Source organism: Pseudorca crassidens, chromosome 9 (assembly GCF_039906515.1).
Source record: "Pseudorca crassidens isolate mPseCra1 chromosome 9, mPseCra1.hap1, whole genome shotgun sequence".
NCBI classification, from domain to species: Eukaryota; Metazoa; Chordata; class Mammalia; order Artiodactyla; family Delphinidae; genus Pseudorca; species Pseudorca crassidens.
This window is the reverse complement of record NC_090304.1, coordinates 94,798,335-94,814,296: the sequence shown is the minus strand read 5'-3', so window position 1 is coordinate 94,814,296 and position 15,962 is coordinate 94,798,335. Positions and strand designations below refer to the sequence as shown.

Sequence of the window (15,962 nt, the reverse complement as noted above, 5' to 3'; positions counted from 1 at the left end):
TTTCCAGTGTTTGAGTATTTTCTTGCACTAATTTATCTGACCCTCTATTCCTGTGGAGTGGACAGAAGAGGTATTTTTATCCCCATCCATCAGAGGAGGCCACGGTATAGAGATGCAAGGTGACTTCCATGGTCATTCAAGTTGTGACAGGTGCAGAACTTCAGTGCACAGAGTCTGGAGCCCCTGCCCAGTCTCCCCACCAGAGCCCAGCGCATGGAGGTCATGAACAGAGAGTTTTCTGAGTCCCATCCATGTCCTTCTTCTTGGATCTCTCCCATCTCAACAGTGGGGCTTGGGTGGGGGGGCTGCCTCATCTACATCTGGGATCAAAGTCCAAGGTCATTTTCTGACTTGAACTCCTGGTGGGAAAATTCAGGTGCTTTAGTCCTCCTTCTGGGCCCTTCAAAAAGGTAGACTCAAGAATAGGAGATTCAGAAGGGCCTAGTAATATTTTTCCTAAAAAGACTACATGCCTGGGCATGTACACACACACGGACATACACATACACACACACATACACACACACAAGGCAGCAGAGCCTGGTTCCTTCCCTCCCCAGAGAAATGACCAGGATAAAGGTGGGACAGAGGCTGGGCAGTTGGTCCTCGCCCTCCTAGCAGATAACTCCAGAGCCATGGTTCCCTCCAGGTTCAGATCTGGGTGCCAGGGCTTCTCTCAGAAACTGGGGATGAAGCCTGGAGTCTGGTCCCCAAGTCTTGTCTGCATCCTGACTCTGCACCCATTTCCTAAGAATATTCCAAGGAAGCCTGGAGGGGGGGCAGGGCTGAATAAGTATGTAAACCACTGAGACATCTGGCTACAAAGCTCCGACCTGGAGGTTGATAAAAATTTAGAATCAGATTTATTTCTCCAAAGTCTCATAATGAAAAATAAAATTGATTAGAAAGTTAGAACTTCAGAATGAACGAGCCCGTCAATAAATTTGGGGCTGACTTCTCAGGGGATTTTTTTTTTTTAACACCAAGAAACAGATTAATGAAAAATACAGATTCACTTGAAAGATAAGTCACTTCATTTCAAGACTCTTTCCACGAGATGGATCACCACTGCTTTATGACATAAATTTGCAATCAGCCCTATTGATTTCTTAATGCTTCAGAGAAATATTGTTAAGATTGATTTAAATCCTGAGTGTGCCTGTTTGGGGGGAGGTGGGGCAGTATGGGGAGAGGGAAGAGAGAGGGAGGGAGGGAAGAAGGGAGAGAGGGAACATGTGTCAAGATTTATAACAATATGTGAATATCTATATGTATGTAGCAGGGTATGCCTGGATGCCTATCCAAGGCCTCTGCCAGTATATTTTGATGTGAATGGAGGTGACGTGGTACTGTGTATATCACACATATACAGGTGTATATCATGGTGTAGGCGGCTCTGCGTATGTAGGCATATGTGTCATTGTGTACTGATGTATATATCAGTGTGTTTCGATACGGACGTGGGTATGTAATAGGAGAGTATATGTCAGTGCGAAAACAAGGACACCTTGCAGATATATTTGTGTCTATAATAGATGTCTGTCTGAATGTGTGAGTGTATAGATACGAACCCAAATTCAGAAATTTGCCCCCTTGCAAACTAGCAAACAGGACTGCCCAAGTACAGAGAGAAACGTTATTCAGGCATTAACAAAAAGTCAAGTGAATTAAATACACGCACACCTAGTTAATGAGTTCAAAACAATTATGTTAAATTAAAAACTTCATTTTATTGCATTAACAGTGAGCTTAAAAATGCAGTTCATTTTAAACATTCATTGAATTTTAAAAAACGGGCTGTTTTACTAACTTAATTGTTGTACTATTAAGTACTATTAATAATATTAAGTACTATTAAATAATAATATTAAGTACTATTAAATAGTAGTACTATTAAAATAATAATTATTATTTAAAATAATTAAAATAATATTGTACTATTTTTTAGTACAATAAAACGTGGGCTTTTAAATTAACTGCATTGTCTTTAAAGCCCTGATTCAAGCTGTTTTTGTATGCCCTGGGGTGTGTGCTCTCTCTCAGTATATAGACGGGCAGACCCCACATTAAAAGAGCCAGTTTCTATTAGTGGGTCTAAATGTTTCTGGCCACGGGTAGGTGTGGACTGGGATGTTTGCTTTGATGGGTCTGGATGTGAAGGGATATTGGGATCCAGCGTGTGTGTGTGTGTGTGTGTGAGAGATAGTGTATGAGAATGTCTGTGTTGGTGAGTGTTTACCTGTTGATGCGTTCTCTCTCAGAACACCTGTGTGTATGGCTAGTTGGGTATCAGGGTTCAAGCTGGGGGTGACCGTATGTTTTCCACCCTCCAGGCTGATGCCAGTGGAGTTTTCTCCCTTTGCCTGGCCAGCTGGGATCAGCCCTTCATTCCAGCTGGCCCAGGCAGAGCTCCGAAGTGCCCCCTTGTCACCGGCCTGTCCTCGCCCATCTCTGTCCCTCCATCCAGGAGCTGGCTTCAGGCCTCAGCTCTCAACACTCCCCAGCCATTGGCCAGGATGTCAAGGGCAAACCAGCTCCAACAGGAGCTGGGCCTACACCAGAGTCAAGGACTCTTTTTTTTTTAACTTGTGGTAAAATATACATACCATTGTATTTACATAAAACTGAACATTTTAACCATGTTCATGTGTTAGAAGTCAGTGGCGTTAAGTACATTTACGGTGTTGAGCAACTGTCACCACTGTCCATCTCCAGAACTTTTTCATGATCCCAAACAGAAACTCTGTGCCCATTAGACGTTAACTCCCCACCCAGCCATCCTCAGCCCCTAGTAACCTCTATTCTACTTTCTGTGTCTCTAAATTTGCGTGTTCTAGGTACCTCAGAGAAGCATCATACGATATTTGTCCTTTTGTGTCTGGCTTATTTCACTTAACGTATTTTCAAGGTTCATCTATGCTGTAGCATATATCAGAATTGCGTTCCTTTTTAAGGCTGAATAATTCCATTGCATGTATAGACCACATTCTGTTTATCCATTCATTGATCTGTGCACACTTGGGTTGCTTCCACCTTTTGGCTGTTGTGAAGAATGCAGCTATGCATATGGGTGTGGAAATACCTCTTCAAATCCCTGCTTTCAATTCTTCTGTGTATATACTCAGAAGTGGAATTGCTGGATCATAGGGTAATTCTATGTTTAACTTTTCGAGGAACTGCCAAACCGCTTTCCACAGCGGCTGCACCATTTTACATTCCCACCAGCAACGCCCAGGGGTTCCAGTTTCTCCACATCCTCACCAACAGTTGTGATTTTTCATTTTTTAATAATAGCCATTCTAGTGGGTGTGAAGTGGTATCTTGGGACTCTCTCTCTCTCTTTTTTTTTTTTGCAGTACGCGGGCCTCTCACTGTTGTGGCCTCTCCCGTTGCTGAGCACAGGCTCTGGACGCGCAGGCTCAGCGGCCATGGCTCATGGGCTTAGCCGCTCCGCGGCATGTGGGATCTTCCCGGACCGGGGCACGAACCCGTGTCCCCCGCATCAGCAGGCGGACTCTCAACCACTGCGCCACCAGGGAAGCCCGGGACTCTCTCTTTTTATTCAAACTAATTACCTACCTCCCTCTCCATCGGGTTACGTTCTGTCTGCTGTTGCATTTCTCCCGGGCCCCTGAGCCCATGCCAAATGATATCCCTATTCATTCATTCATTCACCCATTCATTTATTCAATAAATATGTATTGAAGGCCTGTTACATGCCAGGCACCATTCTAGACTCTGAGAACAAAATAGGCAACACTCCTCATCCCCACGGCACTTACATCCCAATGGGGACAGATAGTCAAAGACATAAGTAAACTATATGGAACGTCAGATGACACTACTGCCATGCAGAAAAATAAAACCAGGAAGAAAGGTAAGGAGCACTAAACGGAAGGCAGGGAGCACTCTTACACGAAGAGCTTAAGGAAGGCCTCATTGAGAAGGCGGCATTTCAGCAAGGACACCGCAATGTTGAGGAGGCGAGCCATGTAGATATCCAAGGAAAGAGTGTTCCCCTGGATGGGAGTGTGCCTGGTGTGAACAGCAGAGAGGTGTGTGCAGGAGCAGAGGAAGCATGGGGGAGAGGAGACGGGTCCAAGAGGCATGGGGGTGGGGTCAGATCATGTAGGGTTTTGTAGCCATTGTAGGGACATTGGCCTTGACTCTGGGTGATATGGGAGCCTTTGAAGGCTTGGAAGCAAGGGAGTGACATGATCCGACTTTGGTTTTAAGAGCATCTTCTCAGGGCTTCCCTGGTGGCGCAGTGGTTGAGAGTCCGCCTGCCAATGCAGGGGACACGGGTTCGAGCCCTGGTCCGGGAGGATCCCACGTGCCACGGAGCAACTAAGCCCGTGTGCCACAACTACTGAGCCTGCGCTCTGGAGCATGCGAGCCACAACTACTGAGCCCGCGCACCTAGAGCCCATGCTCCGCAACAAGAGAAGCCACTGCAATGAGAAGCCCGCGCACCGCAACGAAGAGTAGCCCTCACTCGCCACAACTAGAGAAAGCCCACAGGCAGCAACGAAGACCCGATGCAGCCAAAAATAAATAATAAATAAATAATTTATTTTTTAAAAAAAGAGCATCCTCTAAGAATGTCACTGTGTCTGTCTCCTCCCCACCCCACCCCATACTCACAGGCACCCAAGAAGGAGCTGCAGAACGGCGTCATCCGGGGCTACCAGATCGGCTACAGAGAGAACAGCCCTGGCAGCAATGGGCAGTACAGCATCGTGGAGATGAAGGCCACTGGAGACAGCGAGGTCTACACCCTGGACAACCTCAAGAAGTTCGCCCAATATGGGGTGGTGGTCCAGGCCTTCAATCGGGCTGGCACGGGGCCCTCATCCAGCGAGATCAATGCCACCACCCTGGAGGATGGTGAGGGCACCAGTAAAGGGTAGCGAGCGGGTACAGATCTCAGCTGTGGGCAGAGCCAGGGCTGCCAGGGAGGGCTCGGGGCCCTTCCCTCCTCCTGAGCCCCGTCATGGTCCTGTGGTCCACACAGTCTCCCTGGATCCCTCCATCTCCTCTCACCCATCGGGTCCTCGAGGGATGCTTGGTCCATTTAGCACTCCGGGCCTCTCCATCCATTGGCTGGCTCTCTATCCATCGCTTGCTAATGCTGTGCCCATCGGTCTCTCTATTGATCTATTGGCCTGTCTGAGCGCCTGTCTGTGCACCTGCCTGACTCTCCGTCCGTGCTTCTCCCTCTACCTTTTCCTCCTTCCTCATTCTGGCCCCTCACCCATCTTTGTCCCCAAGCTCTTTCCTCTGTACTCTGGGTCCTGTTTCTCCTCCCTTACATCCTCCAGGTTGGAAAAAGGGCAGGAGCCACGTTACCTTTGTACTTCTGGGCTGGAATCTGTCCACCATCTGTTTTAGGGACCTGAGATGAGACTGTGGAGGTACGATATCCCAAGGTCCATGGACAGAGGATTTAGGTTCCGATTTTTAAAACTGAATTCTTTGAGGACTGGAGAGCACTCCAACTCTGATGAGTGAATTAAGGGGCCCGGTTTCACGGGGGAGAGAGGGTTAGAAGGCAGCAGGAGCCTGCCTGCTCTCCAAGCACAGAGAAGAGCCAGCTGGTATCTGAGCCTGTGCCAGGAAGGGAGAGGAGATGTGACCCTTGATGCCCCCCAGAGATAGAGCCGGGCTGGTCACAGCCCCACAAAGAGCAGATTAAACAGAGCTTCCTTCTTGATGCTCCAGCCTAAAACCACGATGTGAGATTAAAAACTGTCACTAAGTCTGAGCCTGCCCCCAGCAGAGGGAGGGAACTGAGTGCCCCAGTAACATAATGACATCACCCCTTGGCCATCAGGATACCCAGCATTCCACCCTCTTGTTAAGCATTCCATCCTTTTGTTAAGCAATGCCCGCTCCCTGCCTCATTCTCTCTGAAAATGCAGACATCCTTGGGAGGGAGGGTGCATCAGGCCAGAAACACCTAAGTGGCTACGAATTGGAATTATCTGGGGAGTTTTAAAACTCCTGATGCTTCATCCCCAGAGATTTCCATTTAGTTGCTCTGGGGCACAAGCAAGGCTTTGAGAGGGAGCAGGTGTCAGTAGCCCCAGAGCACTGGGCCCCTGGGGAAAAGGGAGAACACAGAGAGAGGGAAAGGTGCATAGAATGCACAGAGGTACAGAGAAGCACCTGAGCTACACTGCCACCAGCTGCCCAACCCCCTCCACCAGCCCGGAGCCTCACCAGCCCCCCATCGTCCCCCTCCCTTTCGTGATGCTGGCCACGGGCCCGGCTGGACTGAGGAAGGTCAGCTTGTCGCCTCTTAGTACCATCAGTACCAATCCCAAGCAGTGCTCTGACACAGTGGTTCTCAGACCTGAGCGCACGTCAGAGGGCTGTAAACAGATTGCTGGGCCCTCGCCCAGGGTTGTGCTTCAGCAGGTCTGAGGTGGGGGCCCAAAACGGGCATTTCTAATAAATTCCCAAGTGATGCCGATGCCATTGGTGTAGGGAGCACCTGTGAGAACCACCGCGTTAACAGCCAGGTCATTACCCATAAAAGGAGCCAAGGCTCGCGGAGGTTAAGAGCCTGCGCAGAATTGCCCGTCTAATGAAGAAGAGTCCAGGTCAAAATCCAGGCCTGACCCTGAATCTCGCCCTCTTTCTACTTCACCCTATTGTTACCCTGTTGCTTGGGGGCAGGGCTGGATGCAAGACCAAGTGATGTGGATGCAGGATGCTCAGGGAAGTCGTGTCCAGGGGGAACAGCTGCCCCAAGACCACCCAACACACCTGACCAAACACTAAACTCCGTCCACTGGGGCCATCCCAGAAAACAGCCAGGCCAGGCCCACCTTTGGCCTCCATCAGAGCCCCACCTCCCTTGCTTTGGGGGGCTGCAGTGGGGGCTGGGTGCTGGGATTACCAACAGGGAGAGATCAGCACGGGCTGTGGAGTCCTTTTGCAAACAAAGGAGGAGAAGGGGATGAAAGTTTCCAGCAGCATTTGCTCAGCAGTTTTTCATACTTAATTAAGGGCCTCGTTAGCCTGTCAGATCCTGATCGTTTCCTTGCAATATTAGCACTCCTCCTGGGGTATTCAAGGACCCCTGCTTTAGCAATAGTGTCTCTTCCATAATTATATTACCTTCATTTTGTTCGAACGGGCTATCTGTATTAGTTTATGACACTGGGTCCCTAATTACATGGTGCTTATATTTTTACACCTAAGTAATATGAAACAATAATCATTCTCAAAGAGGATCGTTAGGGTGATGTATTATCATTTAAATGCTCATAAAAATTAGAGTTGCCTCTTGTGGGGCAACGGGATCTAATTACCTTCCATCCAGCCTGTGCCTGCTTTCTCCCACTCAGAGCAAAGCAGACGTGGCCTTTCCCTTTGCCCCCAGCTCCTCAGAAGCCAGTGGAAGTACCACCAAAGTTGTCACTCGCCGACGTGGCTCTTTGCGGCCTGGTGTCACCACTGTCTCTCATCATCATCGTGCAGCAGGGCCGCCTGCAGGGGGTGGGACTTAGGTTAAACTCAAAGGTAGATCTCAGATGGAGAGGGTTAATGGCAGGGCAGACCACCCAAGTTGGTCTTAGAGAGTGTTTTCCATCACCCAAGGCATTTTGGTGTCTTCAGAGGCAGGGACAAGGGACAAAAATGTAATGATCCTAGAGGTCCTAAAGGTGTCTGCGGAACCTCTTCTCCCCTTGCCCCAGGGTTGGTTCAAATCCTCTTCTTTTCCTTCCCTTCAGCTTGGTATGAGGACACAAGGGTCCCTAGAGCGGGGCCTTGGTTCAGACCCCGAGCTCAGGTGACATAGAGGGCTGGCAGCCATCAGATAAGAGCATCAGTTACAGATCCCTCCAGCACTGGCTTGGTCTTCCAGGTTCCGTTACGTTCAGTGGACGTGGACTCCCTGGGCTGTGGTGCCTACTGGTGAATCCCCAGGGGCTCATGCCTGGAGTTCATCACCTCCTTCCCCCAGCGTTTACCCAGAACCAGGAACGTGCCACCCAGAGCCCAGGCACCAAGCTGTAAGGATCTCTATTCACCCAAATCTCCAGGAAAGGAGACTTGGGTTGACTTCCCGGTCACCAGCCCAAAACTCTTGCGACTCGTTGAATCAGGAGGGCCTCCCACTTGTGTCACCCAAAGTTCCTCTGGCTGGGCAGCAGGGCCCCACCTGCGCGTGGATGTGTCCTGTACCTTCCTAACCAGGCCTTTCAACTCTCCCCCCGCCCCTGCAGTGCCCAGCCAGCCCCCCGAGAACGTCCGAGCCCTGTCCATAACTTCCGACGTGGCCGTCATCTCCTGGTCAGAACCTCCACGCAGCACCCTCAACGGCGTCCTCAAAGGCTATCGGGTCATCTTCTGGTCACTCTACGTTGATGGGGGTGAGTCTGCTGGGAGTGGTGGCCGGCTTGTGGAGCGAGAGGCACGGGGTTGGTGGAGAGCCATACTAAGGGCTGAGCACCTTCCATGGGATGTCGAGTGGAAGTCCACCCCCTCCTCCATACCTGTCATCCGGGGGTCAGAGCCGGGACCAGGGTGGGTGGGGTACACATAGTCATCTCCCTGGTGGGGACGGACACCAGCTGCTCCTGGACAGCAGTATGTTGGGCAGGGATTTGAGGGGTGAGACAGGCACATTTGCTTTTCTGATGGAATGTGTTGATATTGGGACTTTGTGGCTGTGTCAGTCAGGACAGGTGGCGCGCTCAAACGGGGCAATTGAGGAGACTTTAATGAAGGCGCTGCTTCCCAAGGAGTCTGGAGGGAGGACAGGGCCCCTGGGACTAGCAGAAGCAGGAAGCCGTCACCGCCTAGGACTAAAGGAGCAAGAGGAGGAAGCAGGGTCACCAGAACCCAGGGAGCCAGACAGACAGCGAGGCATGTGGTCTGTGCAGATGAGCCGCCCAGGACCTGGAGAAGGGTGCACAGCGGAGCTGGGGGGATAGGAATGGCAGAAGGAGAAAAAACAAAACAATGGCCCGACACTTCAGGTGCCTGCCTTCCCCTGGGATGCAGTAGTCCAGACAGGTTTGTGTAGCCCCAGACACACCAAGGCCCTGCCCACTGGTGTAACAGAGCCCTTGCAGTGACCAGGAAGTCTGCAGTCTTGCAAGCCAGAGGCCCAGCATCCCACACTAGGGAAATGAGTTTGCCTCCCCAGATCCTCAGCCTTTTGCCACGTGTCCCCTGGCTCCTCCCTTCCCTCCTGGAGGACCTGGGACTCCAGCTCATGGTCATCCCTCCGTGGCAGCGGCCCTCCCCTTCCCGACCTGGATTCTGCTCTGCCCAGAAGCCCTGCTGACAGTAGTTGTCTCTCCCTGCCACACCTCCATCATCTCCTCCCAAAACACAGAGACCTGAAGGTTTCCCGAGGCCTTATACGATGAGATGGCCTCACACAGCTGTGCTGAGCCAGGGATGGGGCCTCATTTTCCAGAATTTGCTTCCACTTTTCTAAGCCTGTGGCTCCCCACTCAGCCCTTAGGTGAGGAAGGCATCAGCCTCTCTAGTCTCCAGAGGCAACGTGGATTGATGGCCATGCCGCCCTCTTCCTGGGTCTTTCTCTGTCTCTAGTCCTAGACAGGTCCACCCTGGTTTCTAACCTTCCCAAGAAGGAAGGTCCCACCACACAGGCCTCTGAGGTTCCCCTGCACCGACCTGGAGTCCCCTCAGGCTGGGCCTGGCGTCCTCACCCTCTGGAATCTGGCCGACTGCTGCCTACCCCTGGCCGGGCCCTCTGCCGGGCCTTTGCCTGTGCCAGGTCCCTGAGAGGCTCCAGGGTAGGTTTGCCGGCACTAGTCTTCTACAAGCCGGTGTCTGGGGCTGTTTTCTGAAAAGCCAGTTGTACCAGGGGTAGGGCCGTGAGCTCAGGAGTCTGTCTCTTTCCTCCTCCTAAGGCCCTGGCCATTCCATGGGACCCTCTCCCTAAGCCCTTCTTCAGAGTCTACAGCACGTTCCTTGACGTGCTGAGAGCCAGGACGACAGGTCCTCGCTGAGCCCGAGGAAGGCTTGGCCCTTCCACTGGCCTCGCCCGCGTTCTCTGTGCGGGTTCTTTGCAGGGAGGGTGTCCTCAGTGGTGGGGAGAAGGTAACGGGGATTGACCCCTTATCCTCTCGAGAGTTCAGGGCGCTGGTCCGGGAGTGGTCAGGTGCAGGGGAGGCACCCTCAGCCTGCCATGCCCCGTGGATCCGCTGCCTAGGGAGAGCTGAGAGCCCAAGGAGGGGCCGGGCAGCCAAGAGGAGCAGCTGCTGCCTGGCCGCCTGGTCCAGGCTCCCCTCCAGGTCCAAGTCACTCCTGGGGTCCCTCACGCGGAGAGAGGTTTGGGTGGAGGACAGGGGAATGTGGCTTGGAGAGATAGAGAGATGGGACTGTCCTGTGGGGGGAGTATTAAGCTGAATTTGGTGCAAGGTTGACTAGGGGCCAAGGCCCAGCTGGCATTTGTCACTCACCCTGGTTGGGCCACCTGGGGAGAAATGTGGTCCAGGAGCAGTGCCCCAAATCCGCACCCATGACCTTGAGGTGGAGGGTCCCCCTAGTCGCCACAACCACGGAGTCAAGGTCTGAGCCCAGTGGAGCAGGCCGGCCCCGAGCCCAGCCTGGCGGAGGGGCGGCGGCTGGGGGACCGTGGCCTGGCCGGCCTGGACCGCACTCAAGGGCTGCTCGTGTCCGGCAGAGTGGGGCGAGATGCAGAACATCACCACCACGCGGGAGAGGGTGGAGCTGCGAGGCATGGAGAAGTTCACCAACTACAGCGTGCAGGTGCTGGCCTACACCCAGGCCGGGGACGGCGTGCGCAGCAGTGTGCTCTACATCCAGACCAAGGAGGACGGTGAGTGCGCTCCTCCAGCCCCGGCCTGGCCTCGGACCGCGTGGCAGCTCCCAGGGCCTGCTGCTGAGCACTGCCCTCGAGCCGCCCCGCTGCTCACCCAAGGAGAAGGGTGAGAGCAGAGCCCCGTCCTTTCTCCTGTCCCTTTGGTTCGCTGAAGGGTGACTCTGAGGACACTGGGGCCCTGCTTTGGGAGAACACAGCTTACTGTAAGTGGTGGTGAGGTGCTCCGAGACTCGAGCATAACCTTACGAGCCACCGTACCCCCTCCCCCTGCCGCACTGGGTCAGAGGCCGGATAAAGCCTGTCCCCCCCACCCCAGGAGCATACTTTATGGCACCTGCTCCCCTGCAGGGTTCAGCCTGGTGTCCTCTGGGTACAGGTGGTTGGGACTGGGGGAAACGGGAGCATCACCCCACATATCCTAGGCTAGAGACTCGGCGATCACCCCACAGAGGCCCCAGAATGGGCCAGGCCCTGGACGCTGGTGTGCAGGGGGCTCTCAGGGAGGGAATGGGATGTGCTTCCACTTGGAGCTGTGATCTCAAAGCCCTTCTCCGTGGGGGCGGAACCGGAAGAAAACAGAGCTAAGGAGCCAAACCTCAAGGGGAGAGTGATGGAGTCACGTGGCGGAGGCTGGGAGCTGAGTCAGCCCAGGAGGGGTCAGGTTGGGAGAAGGGCCAGACTTCCTGCCTGGGCTGGAGCTGCACACCTCCAGGGGCCTTGCCGGATCCAGGAGGTGCTGTGTGTGACCATGCACAGCTCCAAGCCCGTCTTCCACTCCCTTCCTCACCGCCCCCGAACCCCATCACTGAGTTGATTCTAACCCTTCTGAGCCAGGTGCTATATCGGCAGAAGAGTCGGTTGGTGTTAAGTGCCTTGCGCACACTGGGCGCTTAATAAACGGTAGCCAGGGTTGCCATCATGGCTTTCTTCCCACGCAGCCTCGGGTTTTTCAAAGGATACAGAGACCCACAGTCTAGGCCCTACCCAGACACTTTAGCAGAAGGAGCTGGAGGGGTGAGAGGAGTTACAAGGAGAGCGGCTCTAATGTGATGATGGAGATGTTCCCAGTGCAGCCCCGCGCTTGGTGACTTGGTGACCGGACCAGCACAGATTAATGCTCCTTACTCTCCCTAAGCCCCTCCCTTTCCATCAGATCATCCCCCTCCCCCACTTAAGCTCTGAGCAATTAAATATTTACCAACCTACCCGCCCTACTTTTCCTGTCATTAATCCCCCCATCGAGATTTCCTGGGACAGCTCCAGGCAGAGCCACCTGCTCTTGTGTGGAGACCGAACGGAGATGGTGCTCAGCGCCTGGCCCCTTTCAGGGCCTCAAGGACACACACACACACACACACACACACACACACACACACACTGGCACCTTCTTGGCCTCTAGAAATTAACCACCCAGACCCCCAGACTTTTTGTGTCCTATTCTGATGCAAGGCGTGAGATGTAAGCACCTACACATGTTTAACTGACCAAGGCAAGACCCCACAAGGGTATCCAAAGGTCTAAGAGCACCATCCCTCCCTACAAGGAGCTGTCGACCCCCTACCCTTGAGCTGCCTACGGAGCCACACACAGGGACACGCACAGGCAGGGGCCAGGTCCTAAGGCAGCAGCTTCCCCGAGTGGAAGGGACACTGGCAAACACAGCAGCCGTGCGCACCCCAGCCCTGCCACTTATTGGCAAGTCACTTAACCTTTCTGACCCTCAGTTTCCTCATGATAAAATGGGGACAGTGCCTCATCTAGATGTTGTAAGAAACAACATAGCTATAGAATCCTTTCTAAAATGTCAAGTGCTAGCAAATGGTAGTTGCTTTATGCCTGCCAAGAGCTGGCAATGAAATGACTGCTTCTGATGGACCCAGGTGCCCTTGAGGGAAGCCTAAGCTGAAAGGAGCCTGCTGTCAGCTGAGGTCTCATCCAGAACAGTGGTCATAACTTGACATGTGTGTGACGCGCCATCATAAGCATGATTTAACCTTCCAATAGCCCTATAGCATAGGTATTCTTTCCATTTTAGAGATGAGAAAACGGAGCCCTAGAGAGCTAAGGCAACTTGCTGAAGGTCACAAAGCCAGTGGGTGGCAAATCAAGGCTTTCTTGCCTCCCTAGCCTCTATACTTTCCATCATACCACCTGTATCGGTTAGGAAGCCTTTGGTTGATTTTAGCAATAAGCATATTTATTATCATATATAACAAGAAGTCTTGAGTAGGGCAGCTCCAGGGTTGGTTAGCTCAGTGGTTCCCATCTTTCTGCTCTGCGATCCTCAGCCTGTCAGCTGTTCCTCCCCTGGCTTCAAGATGGCTGCAGCTCCAGGCACCACGCCAGACAAGACAGAGTTCAGGATGAGAGAAGCAGTCTCTTCCTATGGGCCTCTCTTGGGAGTAAAAGAAACCTTTCCCAGAAATCCCCTCAACAGGTTTATGCTCATTTCCCATCAGCCACAGTGGGGCAGTGTGCCTCTAGTGAAGCTAGTCACTGAAAGGAGAAGGGAATTATCACGGCTGACTTACTCTAATCCTGATAAATCCTCTGGTGAAGGTGACGGAGACAGCTTTCTCTGAAGGGTGGAGGAGCATGGGTGACCCAAGCAAGAGTGAGACTCTGCAAGGAATAGGAAGGAATGACAGCAGAGGGGTAGGTGGACAGCCATGCCCGCCCCAGCCGTGCTGCTCCAGCCCCACCAGATTCTCCCATTTGTAGGTGGTAGTCATTACAGTTGTTACTCAGCTGACTTGGAAAGCAGACAGACCCACATTCCAATTCCAGCTGTGCCATGGGACAGATACCCTCATCTGAAGACTCTGTGACTCCGTACCCACCACTACCACTCCCCCTCAGGAATTTGCATTTTGCCAAAGGAAAAAAATTACCAGAAAATTTAGAGAAAGCCAAGATACATAAAAAGATAAAATGCAAACATATCAATTCAAGCTCATTTCTTAAGTCCAGATCTCTCAGTCCGAGCCTGGTTTCAGGCTGGCTCGGCTGCACTCAGTTCACGAGCTACAAAACCTCTTGCCTACCGCTTGTCTCCCCTGTGAATACCAGACCTAGCTACATGGCCTCGGAGTGCAAAGTTGGGCTGGATTTTAGACCACTTTAAAGGTCTTTAACTGAGGAAGAGGCTTGAACTAGAGCCGCATGTTAGGATGGTAACTCTTGTAGAAGCGTGGAGGATTGATTGCAGGAAGGGGATGGGGGATTAAGGACTTGGGTCAGAGAGGCCTCTTAGAACATGTGGGCATCTAGACAGAGAAGAGGAAGGTGTGTGCTAGTTCAGCAGCAGTGAGGATGAAGGGAGGAGGACGGACACGTTTAGGAAAACATATCAGGGGAGTTCCACTTCCAGGAATGGTAGACGCGGTAACTCAAACCCACTCTCCTCCTTGCTGGGACACTAGGAAACATGAATAAAATATTTTTTAATACTTGCTTCAAGGTATCAGAGAGCTGGCAGGAAAGTAAAGAGTTACTGGGCCAGGATCCAAGGAAGAATGGAGGCCCAGGAGGTGAGCCTGGTATTTGGAACAGCTCTTCCCCTCCGGGGCATTTGCTGAATCTGGAGGCAGTGACTGAGAAACTAAGCAGTACTAGAAAGACATTAATTGGAGGCCAGGGCCTGCTAGGGTGTGTGGGTCTGTCTGGTGAACCCTCCTCCCATCCCCTTCACCCCCCACCCCTGCCTACTTTGAGTTGAGACCATGAAGGGTAGAACTCTAAGATTAAAAGTGGACCACAAAGGGCTTCCCCGGTGGCGCAGTGGTTGAGAGTCCACCTGCCGATGCAGGGGACACGGGTTCGTGCCCCGGTCCAGGAAGATCCCACATGCCACGGAGTGGCTGGGCCCGTGAGCCATGGCCGCTGAGCCTGCGCGTCCGGAGCCTGTGCTCCACAACGGGAGAGGCCACAGCAGTGAGAGGCCTGCGTACCACAAAAAAAAAAAAAAAGGGGGGGACCAAAAGTAGCTCAGCCTCAAATCATCTCAGTCCTAGAAATTAGATTGAGGTGACCTCAGGTTGCTAGTGCCCCAGATTGCAGGTGCCTGTCAGAAGCAAACATGAATTCTCTCTTTAGGAAGATTACATCACCTGAGACCTCAAATTATTTCCACAAGCAATTTTGCAAATAATGTGTCTGGCATACAGTAAAAAATAATGGTGACCATGTGAATAAAAGCCAGCAGAAAAAAAAAAAGACAAAAGAAACAGGTCCACAAGAGTTCCAAACATAGGTTTTATCAAATATGGACTTTAAAATAATTATTCTTAACAATTGAAATTTGAAATTTTAAGAGTATTGGAAGCTATCAAATGGAAAATCTAGAAATAAAAACTATTAATAACTGAAGGGCTTCCCTGGTGGCGCAGTGGTTGAGAATCTGCCTGCTAATGCAGGGGACACGGGTTTGAGCCCTGGTGTGGGAGGATCTCACATGCCACGGAGCAACTAGGCCTGTGAGCCACAACTACTGAGCCTGCGCGTCTGGAGCCTGTGCTCCGCAACAAGAGAGGCCGCGATAGTGAGAGGCCCGCACACCGTGATGAAGAGTGGCCCCCGCTTGCCACAACTAGAGAAAGCCCTCGCACAGAAACGAAGACGCAACACAGCAAAAATAAATAAAATAAATTAATAAACTCCTACCCCCAACATCTAAAAAAGAAAGAAAAAGCATACAAGAGAACAAACTCTACCTAATAAAACACAGGTGTTGGAGGAGCAACAGAGCAGAACAGAATTAAACCAGAGCCCCTAACTCCTCATAAAAAATAAAAAAAAACTATTAATAACTGAAATTAAGAACTCACTAGATGGGTTTAACAACAAATTAGTCACAGCTAAAGAGATAAATAGTGAACTGGAAGATAGGTCAGAAGATAATACTTTCTGACATTATAAAGACAAATGAATGGAAAATAAAAGAGCAAATAAGAGAATGGAAAATAAAAGAGCCAATAAGAGATATAGAGCAGTGATTTTCAAACTTTACTGTGCATACAAATCACTTGGGGATCATGTTAAAGTTCAGATTCTGATTTAGTAGATCTAGGATGGAACCTGAGATTTTGCATTTCTAACGTGCTCCCAGGTGACACTGCTGCTGATCCAT

General features: G+C 51.7%; 1 protein-coding gene across 1 annotated transcript in view; it reads left to right on the top strand.

The window, feature by feature from the left end:
• DSCAML1 (DS cell adhesion molecule like 1) overlaps window positions 1–15,962 on the top strand; it is a 341,881-nt gene that overhangs the window by 301,665 nt on the left and 24,254 nt on the right. Inside the window, exons 17-19 of the mRNA XM_067751153.1 lie at window positions 4,647–4,887; window positions 8,238–8,384; window positions 10,676–10,831. Coding sequence (XP_067607254.1) covers window positions 4,647–4,887; window positions 8,238–8,384; window positions 10,676–10,831 — 544 coding nt within the window. The remainder of the gene's footprint in view (window positions 1–4,646; window positions 4,888–8,237; window positions 8,385–10,675; window positions 10,832–15,962) is intronic.